This window comes from Cydia amplana, chromosome 23, assembly GCF_948474715.1.
Source record: "Cydia amplana chromosome 23, ilCydAmpl1.1, whole genome shotgun sequence".
Classification (NCBI taxonomy): Eukaryota; Metazoa; Arthropoda; class Insecta; order Lepidoptera; family Tortricidae; genus Cydia; species Cydia amplana.
Genome location: NC_086091.1, coordinates 5,246,080 through 5,260,927, shown reverse-complemented (window position 1 = coordinate 5,260,927; position 14,848 = coordinate 5,246,080). Strand labels below are relative to the sequence as shown.

Genomic DNA, 14,848 nt, shown 5'->3' with positions numbered 1-14,848 from the left:
ATTAAAAACCCACTCCCAACTCCCAACTTCACACTATGTTTTTCAAAAGTTTGTGTGAAATATACCTATTACTTCAGTTCGAGCCTGAACTTGGTTCGAATCGGGCCCTGGGGACTCATAAAACATGTTCTGCGATGCGCTGTTTTTGTACAATAATATTTGTAATGCAGATAATAGTTTTGCATACCTATAATGAAAATTTATCATTAAAATTTGGTTTACCGTGGGCAACCTGCAAACTAAAATAACTGAAAGTCTGACTGTACCTCGTTTTTTTAAAGATTAGAATTTTTCTATCCTCAAAAGTATTTAATTACTTTAATTAGCTTATAGAACCCCTAGTGTAAATTTCATCATTTAGCGGGACGAGCGAGCGTTCGCGTTTGGGTTATGTCTATTTTTGTATGGGATTTAGAACAGTGCGCCAAGCGGGACGTTTTGGAAACTCAAAATCCCATACACAATGACATCGAATGAAATTTACACTAGGGGTACAGAGTCACTAGTGAAGTCCCTACCTACCTATTCAACGATTATTAAATGTGCTGCTGGAAATTTTCCCTTCCTTGAAATATTTGCAAAGAGCAAATTAATTAAATCATCGGAGCTTAACCACGTACGCGAAAATCACTGAGTTGAATAAGATAATATGGTGCTTCGAGCTTTAGAAAATAAATTAAGTAAATGTTGTCGGGTAATATTCTACCCTTTCATACATCAACTTCAACACTCGATTGGATGACTGTAATGAGACTAATGAGTGGAAAACGGGTCTCTATTGTTTCCCAAATAGCTTTAAGCCAATGTATTGTTTGCCCGCATTTTCGTTAGTCATAATTCATTTGGTTCCGAAACGCGTCACTTTTCAGGATTGCCATAAAACAAACCTTACCTAATCTATCTATAGGATAACCTAACGAAAATCCTGAAATGTTAACGGTTTCAGTTTTATGACTAATGATAATATGACAAACAACATGACTTAAAATTTTAAAACTTTATGGGAAATAACGGGCCTCCGTGGAAAACATAAAGGCTTTCTAAGGGTTTTAAAGGCTGATTCTGATTTAACAATGTGTTATTGTTTGATCTTGTTATGATACGACCCACAGAGCACGCACAGCCATCTCGTTCACGCTTAGGCTCAGGTTAGAGCGAGAGCAGAACCTGCACCCGCGGGGCCTTAACTTTGTTCGACTCTAAATAGAACCTAGTCTAGTACCTATAGGTATATATGCAAGGAGCAGGTTCTATATTCGGCTGTAAGATGTATGGACACTACGAAAGAATTTACTGACGTCATAGGAATGCAAGTTATAACACTGCAATTGTCATAATTATGACATAACTCACAAATCAGACATAACAAACGTGTCAAACATGTAAACCGACCAATTGAGTGCTACCACAGAATACAAATCAATCCTTAAAGGTGTCATACCGACCAATCGCGTCATCATAAAAAACCTTATTTCTAACATGACTTTGCTAACTGTAAATTCAACTTTAATTACTTGGGTTAAGGTTGTATTTGCTTTGTGATGTCGAAGGTGTTTTTGAGGTTATGTTCTTAAGGTCGATATTGTCCGAGACAGGAATGATAAGTGTGAGTACTATTGTCTATAAAAGTGAGGTTTGGGAGGATAATGCAATCGAAAGTGAACGAGAATGAAGGTGATTACACGTCTCTCGTGTGTGTTTGTGTGGAAACAAAAAAAAATGCATGGTTGCATCAATGTGTTTAAGATATATTAAATAATCAAAGTGATTAAAATAAAACTTTTAAATTGCATGTCTGTGTTGTGTTACGTGCGTATTCATAATTATCGCGAGTATAATTTTGGATATTTTACCATACTCACGGTGTTTGGTCGATAACTATTTTTAACAAAATTCATTTAAATGCATTTTTATTCTGTGTACATATAACATTTTGCATGTTTAATTTTAGCGTCGGTATTGTGTGGTGATAATAATATATAAAAAATACCTAATACATGTGTATGGCCTCCTAGTCCCAGAGGCAATTTTTCAGTTTTGAATTTAGGACCTTATAGTTCAAAATATTATTTGATATGGATTTATAATGTAAATAAGTCATTAATCCTAAAAATAAATACTTTTACGTCACCCTAGGCCCGTAAGTGGGATTTTATGCTATGCGAGGAGAAAATCTCACTTCCTGGCCAAGGCAAGACGTAAAACTTTAGAAAAACCACGGGCGGTAATTCGTAAAGCCCCAGATCGCATATTTATGGCCTGCGATCTGGAGCATTCACGAATTCACCTCCCTAGGTATGTAATGCTCCCTTTTTAGGGTTCCGTAGCCAAATGGCAAAAAACGGAACCCTTATAGATTCGTCATGTCTGTCTGTCTGTCCGTCTGTCCGTCTGTCCGTCTGTCCGTCTGTCTGTCCGTCCGTATGTCACAGCCACTTTTCTCCGAAACTATAAGAACTATACTGTTTAAACTTGGTAAGTAGATGTATTCTGTGAACCGCATTAAGATTTTCACACAAAAATAGAAAAAAAACAATAAATTTTTGGGGTTCCCCATACTTCGAACTGAAACTCAAAAATTTTTTTTTCATCAAACCCATACGTGTGGGGTATCTATGGATAGGTCTTCAAAAATGATATTGAGGTTTCTAATATCATTTTTTTCTAAACTGAATAGTTTGCGCGAGAGACACTTCCAAAGTGGTAAAATGTGTGCCCCCCCCCTGTAACTTCTAAAATAAGAGAATGATAAAACTAAAAAAAATATATGATGTACATTACCATGTAAACTTCCACCGAAAATTGGTTTGAACGAGATCTAGTAAGTAGTTTTTTTTTATCTATATATATAAATGCAAGTGTCCTGACTGACTGACTGACTGACTGACTGACTGACTGACTGATTCATCAACGCAGAGCCGAAACTACAAAAGCTAGAAAGTTGAAATTTGCACACTAGGTTGAATTTATAAAGTGTACAAGAGATAAGAAGCGATTTTGAAAAATTCAACCCCTAAGGGGGTTAAAAAGGGGATGAAAGGTTGTATGGGGTGAAAGTTTTATTTTAAGCTAGGAATTTGAAACTTTGTAAAAATGTACTATATTAAAAGCCAAAAAAACTAGTTTCTGCGTTTTCGAAAATTCATCCCCCAAGGTGGTGAAAAAGGGGTTGAAAGTTTGTATGGAAATCAAATATTTTTGTGAGTGTTGGACTTGAAACTTTGTATATGGAGATATTATTATAAGACGGGAAAAGTAATTTCAGCGTTTTTGAAAATTCATCCTCTAACAGGGTTAAAAAGGGGTTGAAAGTTTGAATCCATTACAAATGCTTTGAAACTTCTTAGAAAGGCATAATAGCCGATTATAAAAAAAAAGTAATTGCAACGTTTTTGGAAATTCAACCCCTAAGAGGGTTAAAAAGGGGATGAAAATTCGTCTTAGGGTGCAAATTTTATTTTAAGCTAGGAACTTGAAACTTTGCAAAAAGGTATTAAATTAAGATACAAGAAAACTAAATTCAGCGTTTTTGAAAATTCATCCCCTAAGGTGGTGAAAAGAGGGTTGAAAGTTTTTATGGATATCAAACATTTTTTCGAACGCGGGACTTGAATCTTTGTATTTGGGAATATTATTAAAAGACAGGAAAAGTAATTTCAGCGTTTTGTAATATTCATCCCCTAACAGGGTTAAAAAGGGGTTGTAAGTTTGAATCCATTACTAATGCTTTGAAACTTCTTAGAAAGGCATAATAGCCGACTACAAAAAAAGTAATTGCAACTATTTTGGAAATTCAACCCCTAAGGGGGTAAAAAAGGGGATGAAAGTTCGTCTTGGGGTTCAAATTTTATTGTAAGCTAGGAACTTGAAACTTCGTAAAAAGGTATTATAATAAAACAGAAGAAAACAAATTTCAGCGTTTTTGAAAATTCATCCCCCAAGGTGGTGAAAAAGAGGGTGAAAGTTCGTACATCAAATATTTTTTGGAGTGCGGAACTTGAATCTTTTTGTATAAGGGCATATTATAAGAAAAGTAATTTCAGCGTTTTTGAAAATTCATCTCCTAAGGTGGTGAAAAAGAGGTTGAAAGTTTGTATGCACATCAAATATTTTTTTGAGTGCGGGACTTGAATCATTGTATAAAGTCATATTATAAAAATACAAGAAAAGTAATTTCAGCGTTTTGGAAAATTCATCCCCCAAGGTGGTGAAATAGCGGTTGAAAGTTTGTATGGAGATCAAACATTTTTTTGAGTGCGGGACTTGAATCATTGTATAAAGTCATATTATAAGAATACAAGAAAAGTAATTTCAGCGTTTTGGAAAATTCATCCCCCAAGGTGGTGAAATAGCGGTTGAAAGTTTGTATGGAGATCAAACATTTTTTTGAGTGCGGGACTTTAATCTTTGCATAAAGATATATTATTAGAATACAAGAAAAGTAATTTCAGCGTTTTTGAAAATTCATCCCCCAAGGTGGTGAAATAGCGGTTGAAAATTTGTATGGAGATCAAACATTTTTTTGAGTGCGGGACTTGAATCTTTGCAGAAAGACATATTATTAGAATACAAGAAAAGTAATTTGAGCGTTTTTGAAAATTCATCCCACAAGGTGGTGAAAAAGGGGTTGAAAATTTGTATGCACATCAAATATTTTTTTGAGTGCGGGACTTGAATCTTTGTATAAGGACATATTATAAGAATACAAGAAAAGAGATTTCAGTGTTTTTTTAAAATTCATCCCTTAAACGGGTTAAATAGGGGTTGAAAGTTTGTATGGAGATAAAACATTTTTTTGTGTGCGGGACTTGAATCTTTGTATAAAGGCATAATTATTATTAGAATACAAGAAAAGTAATTTCGGCATTTTTGAAAATTCATCCCTCAAGTTGGTAAAAAAGGGGTTGAAAATTTGTATGGAGGTCAAACGTTTATTTGACTGCGGGACTTGAATCGTTGTGTTAAGGCATATTATTAGAATACATGAAAAGTAATTACAGCTTTTTAAAAAAATCATCCCCTAAAAGGTTTAAGAAGGGGTTGAAAGTTGATAGAGAGTTCAAATTTTATTTAAAGCTAGGAACTTCAAACTTCGTAAATAGGTAGTTAGATAGTAGGTTTTACTAAATAGTGGACTTGAAAATATACTGGAGGTTGAGAGGGATTATATCGAGAACAATTTTATTCAGTTAGGGGCATTAAACTTCGTAGCCAGGTTGTGTATAATAATTAACAAATGATTAACAGTCCCTACTGCTATCTTTTGCTGCATAATATTCTAAGCTAATGTAGAATATATAACCACCAATATACAAATCCACGCGTACGAAGTCGCGGGCAACAGCTAGTACCTACGTCATAAATCGCCTAAATACGGAACCCTTCATGGGCGAGTCCGACTCGCACTTGGCCGCTTTTTTTACTATAGCTCCCTTTAAATGTTTTTGTTTAATTTACTGAGTGTGAAATAATTTCTTCGATGTTTTGAAATCTGAAATTGCAATTGTTACTCTTTAATAATCAATTTACGTGCAAAAATTTAATTTTACTTTAGCCGCGGCCTAAAATTTGAATTTTTAACAATAAAGCTTTTACTGAGGCATGTGTATGCATACGTGACTATATTAATTATTTATTCTATTGAATGTATATTTTGTTTATAGATTTTTAGCTCGAATGGAATTTTATACTATCCGTTTTTTTGTACAATTAGTGGATATTAATGACAGGTAGGTATGCAACACAGTATGCTTGATTGAGGCTTCATTGTTTTTTTACGCAAATTGGTATTCACCACTGACAGTGTGTTTATACATTTTTTTTACATACGAAGGTTTTGGGGACAGTGTCATATGACATATTCTAATCTATGGTCCTGGGTAAGACTTGAACTCACGGCCTGTGGCCTCTCTTTTATTCCACTTTGAAATTTATTCTATGCTTGATAGCATCGTACGCAGACGTTTCTGCGTGATAAAAATTAATTTAATTTGTAGAAAATGCAAAAACCGTAAAAGTTACAGTTAGACCAAAATAAGTCTACAACGATTCTGATAGCACACGCAGTGCAAGTGTAATTTCAAAGGTCAAACTTCTATGATATTATGACGTACTTATAAATAACACTTGCAGACTTTTCTTGGTCTAACTCTAGCAGCCGAGGTCGTGGGTTCATTCTACTGGAATCTACAGAATTTGAAACTTGTTGCACGAACTTTTCGGCAAACAAAAACATCGTTATGAAACCGAAGGGATGCCCTGGGAAACGATACGGTTTTCGTTTTTCGCGGTAGGCCCTCTGATCTGATCAGACGGTAGTATCTTTCGAAAAAAAATAGTTTATATATTATACAATTTATAGTTTTATGTTATATTGTTTATATATAATCAAGTGTTTCAGAAAAATCAGAGAATGAAAATATAATCTTGAAACTCCACCCTTAGAGTCGGAGTCGGTTTTTTCAGTAGGTGCCTACTTGAGACTCAAAATAAGAAAAACGTAATACCTATATAATAATATCTGGTCGTTAACTTTTGAGGTATTGTCCACAGAAGTGAACTTTTTCTGCTTTTTTTCCGGCAGGATTTATTGGCGGTGTTATGCGTGATAGGGGCCGCGGTGGCGAAGGCGCCGGCGCCCTACGCCCCTAGCGGCTGGAGGCCTGAGGGACCCGCCTTCGAACTGCCACAGAGAGGACAGGTAATATTCCATCTATAGGGGCCCACTGATTGACAGTCCGCCGGACGGTTTCGGCCATGAATCTAGTATAACTGGATTGGGTATGAGTGGTGGGGATAACTGACAGAACGGGATAGTCTTATGTATCTTTCAGTAGGGGTAGCAGCGAAAGCGCTATTATTGTTTGTCCTTGTCACAGTCTCACATCTTGTTTTATTCCCCACCGTAAATTGATCACCGTGATTGGTCGAATTCATTTGTTGCCCACCATAACAAATAAATTCGACCAATCATAGCGGCGCAATGCGACGCTATGATTAGTCGAATTTATATGTTTTGTCCCTCACGGAGGCACGCGTAGACCACTTCTATAGGATGCTACCTTCTATGGTATCGGCCTGTCAGTTGTTCGGAACTGTCAAAATTTTGTTCGAACTGACAGGCCGATACCGTCCGGCGGACTGTTAATCAGTGGGGCCCTTTAAACCTTGTTTTGATATGTCCAAATGACCCCAATTTGTTCACCCGAAAAATGGCACACAAAGAGGATTAAGTAGTAGATTGGCCGATCGAACTGTCATTGTAGTATCTGGGAAATGATATTAGCTTAGAAAATTTAACCTTTTCGACGCCGTGTCAAACACAAAAGCTGTCACGCTGACGCCACGTCACCGAAGTGTAAAACTGTAATTGAACTTTATGCATATGCACGTAGGTCTATGTTGCTCTGTGGTCTGTGACCGATTAATCGGTTTTTGGCGTTGAACCTACGGTGCGGATATATCGGTCATTGGCGTCCAAAAGGTTAAATATGAATATTGCTCTTTAAGTTCACACAGGCGTTAGAACACTAGAAGTAACGTTGGTTATGTATACCACATTTAAATGAATGTATAAACAAAAATATGTAATATTTTGAATTTGTCCTGTTTTACGTTTTACCATTTACTAATCGTCGTTCTTTTGCATAAAGCGAGCTCTCAGTTCGGGGCGAATTAAGTAAGACCTTAATTCGCCCCGAACTGAGAGCTCGCTAGAATAGGTACCTAGTCTAAATGAAAAATATAAAAAAATATTCAGTTGTACCTTCATTGACTATCAACGACGTGGTACAAACAGCAACATTCCTAACTGTACATTCGGTGGACTTTATTATAAAATCCATAAGGTCCACCAATGTACAGTTAACAGTGTGGGCGATGGTGCCAAAAATACTTACACGTTAAATATGAGTAAAGAGAACGTTGAAATTGATTGCTCTTATTTAAGCAGAACCCCAACTACCTCCCCCCGGTGGATCCTCGCACACCAGCTAACATCCCTGACGCTGACATCGACGTCACCGTCCAGGGTCTGCCTCCACGGCAGGACCAGCAGCCAGTCTTCCAGCCCTCTCCTATTGGCGGGCAGCAGTATGTGGGACCGAACTTTAATGCTGACATCAGGAGTTTGGATCAGGGCTTGAATCAGGCACAGGTAGGCCAAGAACGTGGATAACTTTTATTTCACAAAATAGTTTTTTTTTGTTTGATTAATGATGTGATTAGGAAGTTGTTTAGTACCTAAATACTTACTGGGTTTCCTAATCTAGACTTAATTGGTTACATGCAAGTGAGCTGAGGCTACTAAAACTAGATAAACATTTATTTGTCGAATGTATATGCCAAAACATTCTATTTTTTATACAATAAGTTTCTTTTGTATTAGTTTCAGGTACAACAGCAAAAAGCTCGAGAATTCGCTCGTCAGAAACAGGAAAACGAAGCTAGATTCCCAAGCACCATCTCACCAAATCAGTTCAACCCAAGAACCACTGTCAACTCAAGAACCCCTAGCAACCCAACTCAGTCCACCATCACACCACGTCCAGATTTCAGAACCACTTCTACAACGCCTGCTGATCTTGACTTAAACGAAGGAGAAACTGATGAGGTTGGATCTCCAGCAGTCTCTGAGAAACAAACGGTTTCAGTTGAAGTTTCCAAGCAGAATATTCAAGAATACCCCCCAGAGTTGTTCCTAAACCCCTTAGCGCAGTTAAGGCTACAGCCTCTACAGTTTGGCCAATCCCCTATCGTAATACCAGGAGAACAGTCTCAGAAGCAGGTGGCAGGTTTTGATGCTCAGACGCACTTTGCGGCCTTGCCTTCAATTATAGCTCAACAACAGTTAGCTCAGCAACAGCTAGTTCAACAACGTGCTCTTCTTCAACAATATCCAGGAAACCAAGCATTTGTAGTGTCAGGACAGACTTCAAACCGTGGTTTTCTTATTCAGAGCCCGCAGCCATTGCAACCAGTAGCGCAGTTACAGCCTCTTGTTCAGCCTTTAGCTCCCATTCAAGGACAAAACGTAGTTTTGCAGCCACAAGGTGCTAAACAAATTCAGCCGAACTTTGAGAAGCCAAAACAGGAAAATGAAGATGATGATGATGAGCAGCGTGATGATGATCAATCTCAACAACCACAAGTACAGACACAATTTGGTTTCCAACCACAACCTCAAGTAATTTACCAGCAACAACCTCAAGGATTACAGCCACAAGGTTTCCAATCGCAAGGATTACAACAACCTCAACTAATCTACCAACAACCTGAGGCGTTTCAACCACAGACAGAAACCGTTTCTCAGCAAGGTTTCCAACCTCAAAGCTTACAACCACAAGGTTTCCAACCTCAAGGCTTACAACCCCAAGGTTTCCAACCGCAAGGATTCCAACAACCTCAACTAATCTACCAACAACCAGAGGCGTTTCAACCACAGACAGAAACCGTTTCTCAGCAAGGTTTTCAACCCCAAGGATTACAACCGCAAGGATTCCAACAACCTCAACTAATCTACCAACAACCTGAGGCGTTTCAACCACAGACAGAAACCGTTTCTCAGCAAGCTTTCCAACCCCAACAAGTTTACCAACCTCAGCAAGTAGCTTTCCAACAGGCTCAACCTGCCCTCCAGCCAGCGTTCCAGCAATCTCAAGCCGACCAACCTCAAATTTACCAGCCTCAGACCTCATACCAACCTCAAACATATCAGCCTCAGTTCTACGCCCCAGACCAACAGATTCAAGGACAACTAGTGTCGGTACCAGCTCAAAATGTTGACCAGTATTACCAGCAACAGTTCCAACAGCGGCAGCTTTCTCAAAGCCAAGGGCAGGATGCTTTGCAGAGTGGTTTCGATGTGAACCAGCAAGGGAATAGCTTGGACCAGAATGATAAGGAGTCTGATGAGAATACGGATGGTGCGACGGCCACCGCCGTGGCTACAGCTTTTGGGACGAGGTAAGTCTCATGCATATTCAAATTTATCTGTTCAAAACGATTAGAACTGACACCGCTCACTAGCTTTATATGTAAATACTCCAGTTTGTCAACTTTTTCAAAACCTTACATCAAACAAATTGAGGAGCTGGAGATTTGTCTTGTGACTCACAGTAGGTATAGTTAAAATGTCGCTCGCCTAGAAATCATTGTACCCTATAGGGTTAAACTGCACAGATTTTGTAAGGACAAATGAAAGTGACACCATAAATTCCTATAAAACATGACGTTTCCATACTTATTCATGTCAAACAGTATGTCAAAGCTTAAAAGGACTCTATTTTGATTAACACAATAGACAAATCTGTACGACCTGCCTAAAAGTGAAGGTCAAATTTACTACAAAATAGTTAAACCGTTGTCGTCTAAACAGTTTAAAATAATATGTCTCACGAAAGTTTAATATCGAAAATAGTTAACATTCCAAGAAAACGACTTTAAATACACACCTTACGCGTACGTGATAAAATTCAGTTTCAAATGACATACTCAAATGAGATGCGAAATTGCGAAAGATAATCACGTCCTTTGATGTCCGAGAGTGAAGTATCGGTGAATACAAAATAGGGAATACATTAGTATCTAAGGTCAGAATGTATGGGGTTTTGAGGTCAGATGATATAATGTAATTCTGATATGTTTGGAATAGTAATGAGCACCTATTTCATTGATTTTTGGTGTTTTTGTACTATACGATAATGTATACCGTCATATTTTAGCTCTTTCCCATGATTTTTAAGTACAAAGTCCACTATTGGTGCCTGTCCGGATCCCTTTGTTTGACATAATGATTGAAAATCATAATGTACCTAATGATTGTCAGATTAACTAGGCGCGCGGCTCGGAACAGTTTAATAATGGTTTTGAGAACGAAATAATTCCGTTCTTAGGGAAGAACGTTATAATTCCGTTCTTCGGGAATATCGGTTACCGAAATCATTTTGTTCTTTCGTATAACGTTCTTGTAATAAACCGGTATTTCAATTATTTCAATGAACGAAATGATTTCGTTCTTCTTGAATATCGGTAACCGAAATTATTTTGTTCTTTTACAAAAACGTTACCGTAATAAACCGGTATTCGTACGAACGAAATTAATAACGGTTTAAGAGCGATATCAAATGGTTTTTGGGAACCGTTCCCGATCCCTGGTTATGATTCTAAAACCGTTAACTTTTCAGGAATTGCCTAAGGTTATCGTATACATAGATAGCTTAGGTTAGCTTTGTTTTATGGCAATCCTGAAAAGTTACGCGTTTCTGAGAAAAAACAAATTATGACTAACGCAAATGTGGACAACATGACTGAAAACTTTATGGGAAACAATAGAGACCCGGTGCATCTCAGCTTAACCCTTCGTATGTATTAGCACTGATCAGTGCGAACGAATTTAAACCTTTTCTATTAAACAATGGGTTTAAATTCGTGCGCACTGATCAGTGCTTCGACATACGAAGGGTTAAAGCGCCCAATTTTGGTCGCGTTACCAGGACGTTACTCATCAGAGCTCATATTGTGAGGTTATATTATGACTATGATTAAATGGTTTGTAATTTTCAGGACCCAACCTCGTGTATTCTCGACGTATGGATCCCCTATTCCTAGAGCCCAAAATGCCGCTACTACTGAAGCACCCGCCGAGGAGGTACGTAGGGATTTTTGGATATAAAATGAAATTTCATAGTTAAAATGATTGAAAATGATCTAGGGTAGGTGTGCCAGTGAATGAACCTTTAAAATATTTGACTTCAAGAGATTTTTTGGTGAAAATTAGTTTAACTACACCAATACACGTACATTAATTTTTTTGCTGTTTCTTCAATTACTTTCTACTATCTACCTACTACTATATAATAAGTAACAGGCAAATTATGACGATACATGTAATATTCGATAGAGTCTGTTCGGAAAGAGAAGAGTCGTGGAATGTATGGGTCCCAATACATTCCACGACTCTTCTCTTTCCGAACAGACTCTACATGCCACTAGTCAAATGTAACAAACCGTTCATAAAGTCTGTTCGGAAAGAGTAGAGTCGTGGAATGTATTAAGCCCCATACATCCCACGACTCTTCTCTTTCCGAACAGACTTAATCGTTTTTAGAAAGAGACAAAATTTAATACAGGTTTGTAATAGGTTGCTAAGTTTTTTGACTTTGAATATTTATTTAGCAGGTCACTACGGAGGAGGGGCCAACAATCGCACAAGCCACCGCCGTTGCAAGGGGGGGTAGAAGGAAGAGTGCTAAGTTGAGGTAATTCATAGCAGGCCGCATAACAACTAAGAACACCTTGTTTTACTACTAAATATCTGGGAGAGATAGCTTTGCCCGTAAAACCTACAAAATCTCAAAAATGGGCGTTTTCCCAGAGATAAGACCTAGCTAGATCGCTCGCCCCCAAAAACCCCCATATAGTAAATTTCATCGAAATCGTTAGAGCCGTTTCCGAGATCCCGAATTATAGATGTAAATATATATACAAGCATTGCTAGTTTAAAGGTATTTACAGTACACATGGTGCTACTTTCCCGAACTAGTGCGGGAAATAGCACTTTCCGTGCGTATGTCGAAAGTTTAAAGTGCCATATGTACTGTAAAACGTTGTACGATACACGTGCGAATAGGTAATTCGCAACTCGTGTCAATTAAAAACACTCCCTTCGGTCATGTTTTAATTTATCGTTGTAATTTTGCGAACTCGTTTCGAATTTCCTCTTTTCCGCAAAAATGTATCGTAAATAACTATTATTATACAGCACAACCGAGGGCGAGCCGTAGAACCTACGATTTTTCACCACCATACACAAAAAAATGTAATAAATGCCCTATTTTCCAGAAGCCGCCGCATCAGACCCGACAGTCCGATCTTCACGCTGGACAAATCCGGCCATCTGGTCCTAGCTTCTGAACAGGAGCGTTTGTAATATTTTAATAGTAACAAGCAAATGTGATAAAAACACCCTTAAATATATATCGTTTCTTTTACAGTGCATTATTAAATGTTATTACCGTAAAACAGTCAACTACAGTCCGTTAACACAACAAGACGTTAAATAAGGGCCAGTTGCACCATGCGCACTTGACAGACTGATCAACGTCAGCCGGCGCGCCGCGGCGGTTTACTATGAAACTTTCCATACAATAAAATTTTGCGAACTCTTTAACGATGACAACAGTTTGGTGCAACCGACCCTTAGTGTACCCAGTGTTGGCCGAAACCTTAATGCAATTGAAAATGTTGGCCATTAACCATTATAAATTGAACCGTAAACTGTAATCGTGCGTTACGGTTTAAGGTTCAATTTATAATGGTTAATGGCCAACATATTCAATTGCATTAACGTTTCGGCCAACACTGAGTGTACCAATGTACACCATTAGGTTTTATCTGTGTGTTTTTCTTCCATTTATAAAAATATTTAACAATAAATGTCCACCTAAATGAAGATGATTCTAGTTAGTTTTGGACCATAGTTGGGAACTTTTGGCCATAGTTGGGAACTTTTGGCCATAGTTGGGAACTTTTGGCCGTAGTTGGGAACTTTTGGCCAAATTTGGGAACTTTTGGCCATAGTTGGAAACTTTTGGCCATAGTTGGGAACTTTTGGCCATAGTTGGGGGAACTTTTGGCCATAGTTGGGAACTTTTGGCCATAGTTGGGAACTTTTGGCCATAGTTGGGTGATTTTACGGTACTAAAGATTATTTAAGTTAACTGTCCCAGTGATGATCCTTAACTCAGTAGTGGGCACTTTTTTATTCATCCATCATTGGGACATTACTTTAGTTAAATCATTTGATTCATTTAACAGAATCATTTTCATTTAAAAAAATACTCGTTATTCTTTCAAGTCATATTTGATATTAGTACTACCTTTTGCTGTAGGCCTAATTTAAACACACGTAGGTAGAAAGTCAAAGCCTAAAATAAAACAAGCTACTTCTTTGAATTCAACTCATTTCCGCTTAAATTTAATTTCACTCGTTTCAAAGTTATAATTTCCAAAATCGACGTCATTCTATTGATAATGCTTATTTATCGACATCAGATATTTCCTAATAAAAAAAAACGTACAAATATGTTTTGATGACCAATTTATAATACAAAACAAATTATAGACTCTGTTCGGAAAGAGAAGAGTCGTGGAATGTATTGGGCTCCATACATTCCACGACTCTTCTCTTTCCGAACAGACTCTAATTGTAATTGTAAATAAATAACTGAGCTCAAAATGAACAAAATAAGCACAAATTGACAGCAATCAATTTTAGATTAGCTATTAGGTAACTCAATCCAACCTACAATATCACTCGGTTTTATCCCAAGTATTTTTTTTATTTCTTTACTAATAGTGAACCGTTTTTCATATAAATATCTCATACGTATCACAAGTTCAAATACTAATTTAAATCGGTAATATCAGTGTGTAATTATTCCTCGTTGATTCGGAATCAAATATTTTAATTTTGTTACTCGTATGAATATTTTTTTTATTAGTTGACAAGCGGATCCCAGGCTCCTATGAGCCGTGGCAAAAGCTGGGATAACGCGAGGAAGATGACTCCATGTATTATTTCTATAGGCCTTATAATTTAACTTATTTTATTTATTTAGCCTGGGTGTTGAGAACGAATAAAAATGTATGTAATTTTATTGGACGGTATTTTACTTTTTCTTTCATGTTCCTAGTCCTCGCAGACCAAACTGCAATTTCAGTCCAAGTCCAAGTCTCGTTCCCTTAAACTTATTGTTTACATTTTTAGGTTACTTTTTCATTAAGTATCCTATTTTGACAGCTACTTATCAAAATCAGCATACGGGAGTCAAAAGATCTGTGAATGATG

At 37.4% G+C, this 14,848-nt stretch overlaps 1 protein-coding gene across 8 annotated transcripts; it reads left to right on the top strand.

The window, feature by feature from the left end:
• The first annotated feature begins 1,549 nt into the window (after positions 1 to 1,549).
• LOC134658806 (uncharacterized) lies at positions 1,550 to 12,959 on the top strand. Of its 8 annotated transcripts, none has more exons than XM_063514469.1 (9): positions 1,554 to 1,674; positions 6,584 to 6,700; positions 7,952 to 8,155; positions 8,387 to 9,224; positions 9,315 to 9,374; positions 9,465 to 9,963; positions 11,563 to 11,647; positions 12,178 to 12,257; positions 12,841 to 12,953. In XM_063514469.1, the coding sequence occupies exons 1-9, from the start codon at positions 1,669 to 1,671 to the stop codon at positions 12,926 to 12,928; spliced, it is 1,977 nt and encodes a 658-aa protein (XP_063370539.1). In that variant the 5' UTR covers positions 1,554 to 1,668; the 3' UTR covers positions 12,929 to 12,953. The 8 variants fall into 8 exon arrangements, with proteins under 8 accessions (XP_063370535.1, XP_063370534.1, XP_063370536.1 ...); XM_063514470.1 differs by having other exon boundaries at positions 1,556 to 1,674; positions 9,345 to 9,374; XM_063514465.1 differs by having other exon boundaries at positions 1,550 to 1,674; positions 8,393 to 9,323; positions 9,384 to 9,963.
• The last annotated feature ends 1,889 nt before the right edge of the window (positions 12,960 to 14,848 follow it).